This window comes from Asparagus officinalis, chromosome 10 (assembly GCF_001876935.1).
Source record: "Asparagus officinalis chromosome 10, Aspof.V1, whole genome shotgun sequence".
NCBI classification, from domain to species: domain Eukaryota; kingdom Viridiplantae; phylum Streptophyta; class Magnoliopsida; order Asparagales; family Asparagaceae; genus Asparagus; species Asparagus officinalis.
The window spans coordinates 3,467,758-3,477,639 of record NC_033803.1 but is presented as its reverse complement, the minus strand read 5'-3'; the positions used below and the strand labels follow the sequence as shown (position 1 = coordinate 3,477,639).

General features: G+C 35.8%; 2 protein-coding genes across 2 annotated transcripts in view; both read right to left on the bottom strand.

The window, feature by feature from the left end:
• The window catches only part of LOC109825849 (epidermal growth factor receptor substrate 15-like 1), an 18,539-nt gene extending 15,083 nt beyond the window's left edge, over positions 1-3,456 (bottom strand). The window contains exons 1-4 of the mRNA XM_020392753.1: positions 3,218-3,456; positions 2,583-2,801; positions 2,262-2,470; positions 584-655 (exon numbers count right to left, since the gene is read on the bottom strand). Coding sequence (XP_020248342.1) covers positions 584-655; positions 2,262-2,470; positions 2,583-2,801; positions 3,218-3,425 — 708 coding nt within the window. The 5' untranslated portion in view covers positions 3,426-3,456. The remainder of the gene's footprint in view (positions 1-583; positions 656-2,261; positions 2,471-2,582; positions 2,802-3,217) is intronic.
• On the bottom strand, positions 3,746-6,326 carry LOC109825850 (uncharacterized calcium-binding protein C800.10c-like). The gene is made up of 2 exons (XM_020392754.1): positions 5,937-6,326; positions 3,746-4,255 (listed from the first exon to the last, which is right to left on the bottom strand). Exons 1-2 carry the CDS (start codon positions 6,069-6,071, stop codon positions 3,746-3,748), a joined length of 645 nt encoding a protein of 214 aa, XP_020248343.1. The 5' UTR covers positions 6,072-6,326.

The window sequence follows — 9,882 nt, the reverse complement described above, 5'->3', positions numbered from 1 at the left end:
TCGAGAAATATCATTGAACAGGTAGGAAATAGTTGCGGTGTTTATTTTTACATTGCTTTATATTGCGACATTTGATTACTAGCTGAATAGCAACAGCAGACAATTTTCTGCATCCTTTGGCTAGTTTTGCATTTGAATAATATGCTTAGAATTTCTGGTTGACATTTAAATTTAATGTTTCCTCCATTCGTCTTTACTGCCATTTGAACTGTTAAGAAACATTTCTTTTGCGCTGACAAGTTAATTTCTTTAAAGTCTTCGCCATACTTTTTTATCTTATGGAAGGATTTGATTGAAGTGTTATTTATTGTAAAATGCCCTTTTGATCAGAGATATAGTGATGGAAGCTTTAACTTATTTTGGGAAAATATTTTACTAAAATTCTTATGTTCTCGTTTGGGGAAAAACCCCAGGGATTGATCAACTCATGATCTTCAAATCTACCAGTGTGTTATAAATAGTAATAAAGATTGGTATGTGAAATATTAATTGGCACTCAGATGCTTCATCTAATATGGTTTCTTAACATGCATCACGTGCAACGCACATATTACATACTAGTGAAAATAAAAAGAGAACTTACGAGTTCTTGCATCTTAGTTCGGTAAAACTCAAGCTTCTCTCTGGAATCCAGAATCTTATTCATTTCTTGAACCTTCACCATTTAAAAAAAATGTTAGTAGATAGATCATCGTATTACAGCTCACAAAGTCAAAACAATGAAAGAGCACACCACGTCATGTTGCTTATGTTATAACTAAAGAATAACATCATATAGCAATTGGTTTATTAAAAACAATATACAGTCAATTAGCGAAACAAGGTACCAAGAGACGGGAAGATAAAGGGAACAAAGGAAGATAAGCGAAACTCCAAACAACAATAACCAGCAAATCACAATATCCAATACACATTCACTGAACAAATAGTCAGGAAAGAAAAAACGATAAATGTGACTTGTCAACTGTGAGAACCAATCCAAAAGAATGTCAATGATGTAATCACCTAAATTGAAAAGAGAACAAATAAAATCTGTCAAATAGAAAGAAAATCTGAAGCGCACTTAAAATGTGCAAGTTATTATTTTTATTAAAATTGAAAAGAAAAAAACTTTATTTAAAGCTTAATGTTGATCATCTTCTGTGTTAAAAAAAAGTATATATAGCAATTAGCAACTTACATAACCAACTTGACATTTAACATGTGCTCTCAGGTTGGCCATGTGACACAAAAAAGGCATCAAGCAAAAGAGATAAACTAAGGGCAGGGCAAGCAAATAGATGATTGCATTGATTAGCTTGAAAATAAATTGACATACAAAGTGAGCAATCATTTACTGTAGGCTTCTATTGATGGGTTGTGAGCTAACAATATTCATCTAACAAGTCACAGATGTCATGCCCTGGGCCTGCAACTCGTTGGCGCGATGTAAGACGTGAGACACACTAAGTGTTGCACATTGTTTGGCTTGAATCATTGCCAAACACTTGAGTCTTGAGCTTATCTATTTAAACTATTTAATCACACTCACCCACCGATGTAGGACTAAAGTTCAATTGGGACCACAATCACCCCCACTTTACATAAGTAACATCCTCATCGCAACATTGACAATTGCCCCGTCACTGGATCACTAGGCGATGTGGATTATAGAGGTGACTCCTACAGGTTCTAGAGGTGGTTCCCACCATGCTCACACAGTATAGCACTTAGTTCCCTATAGCATTTAGTTCCACATTTTTTGGCTGGCTAATTGCTTTGATATCATTTTTCACGCCCCAGGCTTGCAAGCCCTTTGGCGCGATGTAAGCCATGGGACCTATTAAGTGTAGCATGTTTTTTTAGCTCCAACCACTGCAAAAAACGGCTAGCCAATGCTGCACTTAAGTCTTGAGTTTATCTATATTAACCATTTAATCACACACTCACCCACAGATGTGGGACTAAAAGTTCACTTGAGCATCACAATAGATGACAAGGGCATTGTTATTTTCTGCATATCCTAATAAAATAGTTTGGTTTTTAAGATTTTATTACATCAATCATCTTCAGTAATCTAACTGAAAATTTTTGAGGTAACTGGTTAAGAATAAACTTTCATGTAGAGAAATGATAAGGTAATGGTTAAGCAAGGAGTTAAGATAGATACTGGTTTCTAACTTTCTATTTTAATGCATAACAGGAAGTGTGACTGTAAGAGATAATAAATAGTTTGAACATACAAAGAAGCACAGTGATTAATTAAGCAGCCAAACTAGTACCTTGTTGTCCTCATCTGTTCCCCCTTGGATAACATGTTCATCCTTGTTCTGTGTCTGCAGATTTCTCTCTGATATTGGAATGCTTGGTATGTTTTGGGATGTTTGTCGTGCACCATCCTGCAGAGAACCAAATGAACCATGCATAGGTGGCCTTGCTCCAGAAGCTGGCAAAGTAGGACGTGATCCAGGAATTCCATGCTGCGGTAGGCCTTTCACAAAGAAAGAACATGTATGACCAGAAAATAGAAGGTAATAGGACAAAGTAGAAGAAGAAAAAGGAACAAACAAATATTAGAAATGCAATGGTAAGAATATAATTACCAGGACTCATCTGCCAAGATGGACCACTATAGGCTGTTGAAGGTTGACCTGTTGCTTGTAACAATGTCTCATCAAACCGAAGGGTGCTGGGAAGTTCAGGGGGCAGAGGACGCCCTTCTCGATATCGTTCCATTAGATATAGAGCAATACAGAATTCACGTAATGAAAGCATGCTATCATTATCCTGGTCAGATAAGTCCCACACCTGCTTTAAGACCTCTGTAGGTGCAATAAACAATCAATATTATCAACATATAACCAGGCCATCTTAACTTAAGATCTACAAAGCTAGCTCCAAAAGCCCAAAGCATCTAGGGCAAGCAGCTCACTAAGAGAGAACAGTCTATAAAAAAAGGGTTGGGGGGGGCGGGCGGGGGGTAGACCATAGATAGTACAAAAGAACTTCACGCTAATTTTATGCTTTATGCTAATATTCAATAACATAAGTTATGTGAACTGAGTTAGCAACACATAAAGATGATGATAAAAAGTAAAGCACAAGATATCCTACTCTCCTCATATACAATACCATCAACCATATAAATGTGCTAAAGAAACAATATTTTGAACAGCACAGTATAATTTTGCAAAGGAAAATATCAAGAAGCAATAAACCAGTAATCAAGAATGTATACCTCTGGGAAGCCTCCAACTGAGAAATAGATTACGCGCCTCTTCACCTGTTATTCTTCCATCTCTATCCTTGTCTACCTCCATAAATACCTTTGTGTACTTTCTAATATCAGATTGTGTAATCTTTGGCCATTGAAGCTGTGACTGACTAGGAGGGCTAGCAGATCCAACTGAAACAGCTGTTGCACTAGGAGCAGAAGTACTAGGCATTGAATATACTTGATTTTGCTTAAGAACTGCTTGAGATTGAAGAGGTTGGCCACCAGTTAGTGCCAGAATGTTCTGAAAGGGATCAGATTGGCTTGATTTAACTGAATTTTGAGATCCTACGGGAGGTGGAGCTGTACTAGATCCTGGCTTTGCTTGAGTTGCAGAAAATGCATTGCTGCCAAAAGCAGAATCCGAAGAAAAACCATTTCCAGATAGAACTAATGCTTTTGAATCATTGGTAGATAATGGTGATAAGGGTGTACTCAAAGGTGTAGAAGAAACTGCGGATGCTGATACAGCTGATGTTTGAGGTTTAGAAGCTAATCCCTGTATTGTTCAAGCCAATCAGTTGATAGGTTTGGTGTATTCGCGCCAGGGACACGAGGACCTCCCATAGATCCTCCTGTAGTTGGCCCTTGACCGAATCCCTGCGTTGGCAGCGGAGCTGCAGCAGTTGTGGCTTGAGGCGGTCTCATGAAATTGTTGTTAAAGGATGGGGGGATTTGTTGATTCACAGCCATATTTGGAGAAACTTGTTGTCCTCTAATTCCGAGATTCTGAGATGTTGGAGGCGCAAAACCTATTTGATTGGAAGGAGGAGCTACAGAAGCTAATTGGGGTCTTGGAGTGGCCACAGAACCCATCTGACCTGGCACTGGATTTATCTTAGGTGGCGGAATCTTTGATGCAGCTGGACCAAATAGTGCTGCTCTAACAATATCTGGAGTTAATTCCCGACCACTTTGTGCGACAGTTACAAGTCTCAATGCATTATTGAACTCAATCCGCCCAAGGAAACCAGTCCTATTCTGATCAGCATGCATCCATATCTGTACACAACAAGAATGGTATGGTAAACATATCAACCAGAAAAAAGATGGTCAATGCCAGATCCATAACCATCATATAATGTGGCAAAGTACTGCAGTACATAGAAAAAACTTGTAGTATATGCAATTTTATGCCCCAAGACATACTTCTGCACTTGTAAACTGCAAGGCTCGTGTTGTCTGGAGGTACAAAATCTAGCATCAAAAGAACTTTATGAAATAGCAGTAGGCCTAGGGTATCAACTTAAGTTCTTCACTTAAGAAACAGAAAAGCAACCGTATTGAATACAAACAAACTACACAGATTGAAGGATAGCATAATGCTAAACGCACTCTCGTTGCCTTTAGAAAGAATGTATAGACAAGAATGCTTAATGTTTGGGAAAGAATTGCATGTGTTAGTAAACAAATTTCACTTCACAAAACTCTCATCTCTCCCTCCCTAGTTGAGCAGATTTTTATTTTTTAAAAGCATTGTCTGTCCCTCCCTTTTTCCTCTTCCCTATACTACTGCTTTTCTCCAACCTTTTCTCTCTCTCACTATATACATCGGCCAAATTACTCACCATTCACAAAAATTGATGCCACAATGTTTCCTTTTTAAACGAGTACGCTAGCCATCAAATCTTCCCTTATTTCTGTTCTACAAGTGGCAGGAGACCCATATACATTGCCTAATCCAGAAATTAATCCACAAAAATTCACTTCATCAACATCTGCCATCTGCGATTATAAGAAGAATTCACTCATCAACACTTGATATGAACTTTCTCTTAGTCTCGATCACCAAATTCCAGATTATCATACAGTCACTTAATCTTCAATAAGATCCAATCTAACAAATCATTTTGTGATAACTATCTCCAGCCTTAGATGACTTGCAAAAGATGGCCAACGAAAACAATGATTCCACCTCCTCCATATCATAAGTATGCTGCAACAGCATCTCCGCTTAAAGTTATTGGTAGGCGACTTAACTAACTATAATCTTCAACTTAGTTCTTTTACAGTTGCTCTTATCAATTTTGAATTGCCAAATCCACAAGATAGCTATGGTCCTACCTAACGACCCAAAAGGCGCAGTTTATCTAATACAGCATAAGAATCATATCTAGAACCATCACATATAGATAGCTGCGCTTTTGAGACTATTAATAATTTGCAAGGTTTGCTCTAAATTTTATCCATCATTTTACACTTTCACATTTTATACTGCATCGGAAAGGACCCGAAACCCAACCTAGCAAATTGCCTGACTTTATGAGATTAGATCTATTCTATCAACTTGAGGTCCACTTTCCTAACATTTGCTAATCAATCATCCTTCTATACCTTCAATTTCCACCCATAAGACCTACGGTCATGAATTAGCTATTGCCCCCAATTATCCATATTGGATCATATAACGACTTGAAAAACTCCAATTGCTGATACTAACATGAAAGACCCAATATTTCATTGTTTCATGCCCGGTCAATCTTGCACTACAGTCCGGTGCTTATATGAACTGATGTTCTACTTAGTTTTGTTGCAGTATAGTATCAAGATTGAAGAAAATTTACGTAATTCATAATCTCAGCTGAACAGATCTGGCATCAAAAAAATACAAACTTAATCCTGAGAAATTCAATACATAACCTAAAATTACCAATAAATCAACAGAAAATTCAGTGAAATGAACCTGAGCGAGCACTGGTTTGGGCAAATTGGATCCTTGGAAGAAGGCAACAGCCTCAGCTCCACTGATCTTGCCGTCTCGATCCAAATCCGCTCGATTGAAGAACTGGTCGAAGAGCTCCATGTTGGGAGCCGCCATTTCCGCTCCGATCTCGAGATCAGGCCGCGAGATCTGCCCTAGCCCCGCGAAAAATCATCGGAATTTGCACGGATGGGGTTAAAAAAGCTAGGGTTTCAGAGATTTTGGATCAAAGAGCAAACATCAAACTTTCCTCCTTTTGTCAATCATCAAGATCGATGATGCCTCGGCTGTTGGAGCGTTCGTCGATCGATCGAGGAGAGCAGAAGGGACCGAGATTTTGTGGTAGCCTTTTTTTTAATGACTGAAATGCCCGTTGTTTTTTGCAAGAATGACGAAAATGGCATCAAAATGATTTAGTAATAATATTTGAACAGTTTCATTCCTCTGACTTTTATATACCCCAGTTATATTTTGTAGCATTTATATACCCTAAGTTGGTCAAAATTGTCACGTTAACACCCTCTATTTTACATTTGTGAAAATTTTCATATAAAGATTCCCATATAACATTCATGTATGCAAATTTTATATCTTTCTGTTTATTAAATTTGTTGTATTCACTGTTAAATCTTTTCAAATTCTATTTTTAAAATAGAATTACAATACATTTTATTTAGAATTTGGATAAACTTAATAGTAGTTTAACAAATGACATGGTTAAAGCGCTCTAAAAGAGCTCTAAAATTAACATATAAATGTTATATGAAAACTTTTGAATGAAAATTTTCATGTTTGCGAAATAGAGGGTATTAACATGCCAAATTTAACCAACTCAGGGTATACAAATGCTATGAATACAACTAAGGGCATATAAATACCAATGGAGTGGAACTATAAGGTGTTTAAGTGCTATTTACCCGGGTAATAATGTTTGTGATATAGGGAGAATTTAAACTTTAAAGGTTTTTTTTGATATTAGTCTCTCACCATAGCTTGAAATTAGTCCCTCAAGCCATTGAAATTGTTGTTAGGCCTCCAAACTGTTAAATTAATTCGAAACAAGGCATGAGAACTAGAGACCTAATTGCACATATGTCTAGATCGCGATGAGAATTGGGGACCTAATTGTTGTTTCGATTGAAACTGTTTTTTGAAATTGTTTTTTTTTAATTTAACTATTGAACAAGTTTTAAACCACAACGTAATATCTCTTGAAAGATTCATAATATATTGGACAAATTTGAACTTCGGGATACTCATATTTACCTGTCTTTGGGAGTTGTGGGAAAAGAGATAGAAACATAGCCTAGAGTATCACATTGGTATTCTTTAAACATAGCCTAGAGTATCACATTGGTATTCTTTGACGTCATCTATACCTTATCCTAAAGCAAAATCCTTAATTGCCACATGGCAACTTATTAGAACTTTTGTCACTTGGCAACTTCCTAGAGTTTTTGGCCATTTGGCTTTCATTTTTTCATAAAAATCCAATTAATTCTAAGGACTTTTACATGTGATTATGTTATTGTATCACGAGGGATTTGTCCCCTTCCACCCATTGATTAATAGTACCTTCTTTTATCTTTCATAATTTCATAATTGATGAAAACATCTTTTCCAAAAATTAACAGCAAAACTTAAACTATCCATTTAGTTGTCATATGATCAGAAAAAACTATTTGCCTCGATCTGAACCCATTCAAATGCAAATACTAATTACAACTACTATTATTACGTCTCAAATGCTAGTATACACATTCTTACTATTTTAAAAGTCTTATTCCATAACATACTCTATTTATGCATCAATCTGGCCTAGATATACTTTAAGGAGAAGAATGTCAAATAGCAGTTTAGTTAAAAGTTTACTTTTTTCTAAATATATAGGCTTCAAACATTGCATCTATTTATATCTATATCTATCTATCTATATACTAAGACAAAGCCCTTGGAAGGCATGTGTCATGCTTTTAGAGATTTTACCTTTAATATTCTCTCCAATCTATATCTAATGTTATACTATACAATATACTAATATACTATATTATTATTAAGATTCTATTGCTAGCTGTTAACCAAAAGCCTTTTCAAATTCTATTGTTACTCTTAGAAAGTAATTGATTTTCATAAACTAAAATTTGAATAATGACCATTTATATCTATGTCCCCTCTACATTCTATTAATAGAAAACCCAAAATATACTTGTTTGTGTTGGGAACAATTTTTATTGCGGAATCCATTACAAAACGTTTATCGATTACAATGGAAACAAAGAGTGAGCTTTGTGCTTTGTAAATCTTCTATTTATATTAAAACAAGATTAAGGGTGCTCCCTAGAAACACATGCAAGAACGTTTATCATTTGCTGCTTGCGTGTAATCTTTGCCTGTGCTGGGGACGCGTTAGTCCGGGGACGATCAAGTCATAGATCCAAGTTAAATCGTGAAGAAGTCTTTTGGCGTTCTTGCTTCGTTTTAGAAGTAAGAACTAAAGTGAATATCTTATCGAAGTAAGATGAATACTCTTCTCAAGATCGAGATAAAGCTTAGATCTCGAGGAAACACCGAAGGCTCTTGAGGATGCTTGAAAATAATAAAGACTCTCTGTCTTGCTCAAAAGTCGCCAAAAAGCTCAAGTCTCTGCCTAGAATCTGCTTGGTCCTCGTGCATATGGGTGCTAGGAAAGTATTTATAGCCTTTAGGAGCCGTTACTGAAGATAGAAAGTTGAAACAAATCTGAACTGACAACCCCTATTTCCGAGACGGATTCTGTGTCTCGGAAATAGTGTATTGTCCTAGACAGTTTTGTAATCGTTGCTTACTCTGTTAAATGCCATAATTTCTGTAGTTATGGGCGAATTTTTAGTTTGTAACTGCCTCCCCACGTTTATGGATGATACCCAGCAGTTATGAAGCCACGTGGATTGCACAAATCTCGAGAAAATTATCACAAAGCAACATGACCCTGTCATATAGTTTCCGAGATAGTTTTCGTGTCTCAAAAACTATGTGTTGCCTCATAGCTTCCGAGACAAATACCATGTCTCGGAAACTATGTGATATCTCATAGTTTCCTAGTCAACTTCTTTGTCTCAGAAATTATATGATGTCCTCTTGTTTTCGTCGTTTTGTATTTTTGTGTATTCCTTAGTTGGTCTTTGGCATTGTATGATCCTCTTTGACTCAGATGATGACTTTTATCGCATTCTTTTCATCTCGAGCTGTGTGCGATAACTTATAGGTAATTTTTGACGCCTACATTAATGTCTTCAAAATCTAAATTTTAGTTGCAATAGATTAAACCCCATTGATTAAATGCTCTTTCAAATATTAAAAAAAATGTGAGAAAATTTGGTCTTTGCATATAAAATATTACTTTGATCTCCTTTCAATTGATCATCTTCTCTAGATAAAGGATTGTTCATGTAGATATTAGATAGATTAAACGAGGAGGTAAATATCTCTTATTGCTTCCTTTGTTTTTTAAACTTCTTATATGGTATTGAGTCATTTATGGTATCATCATTGCTAACATGAAACACTTAACATGAATTATATATTTTCCCTTCATAATGGTTGATGATTGACTATATTGTAATGTAGCCAAATGATTCAAATATAATTGTGCATTTGATTAATTTGTGATATTTATGAAATATTTCTGCAATATTAGAATACACAAAGATTTGTTTGGTTTGAAAAATTTTCATAGTTACAGGGACAAACGAAGATATAGCTCTGTGGGATTTCTTAGATATGCCCAACTTTGTTTTAATTATTTTTCTTTTTTTAGTATCTTTATTTTCGCACATATTGCTTGAACATTTAGAGTAAATAAAGTGAAGTCTATCCAACTCTGAAAATATGAAAGTAGACTAATTTTTTAAATATTTTTGTAACATGACGTGAGTATAGCACTAGTTTT

Coding starts and splice junctions, on each gene's coding strand:
- LOC109825850 (XM_020392754.1), bottom strand. CDS start 6,071: ATGGCGGCTCCCAACATGGAGCTCTTCGACCAGTTCTTCAATCGAGCG. Junction 4,256..5,936: donor CCAAACCAGTGCTCGCTCAG/GTTCATTTCACT, acceptor TGTTGTGTACAG/ATATGGATGCATGCTGATCA.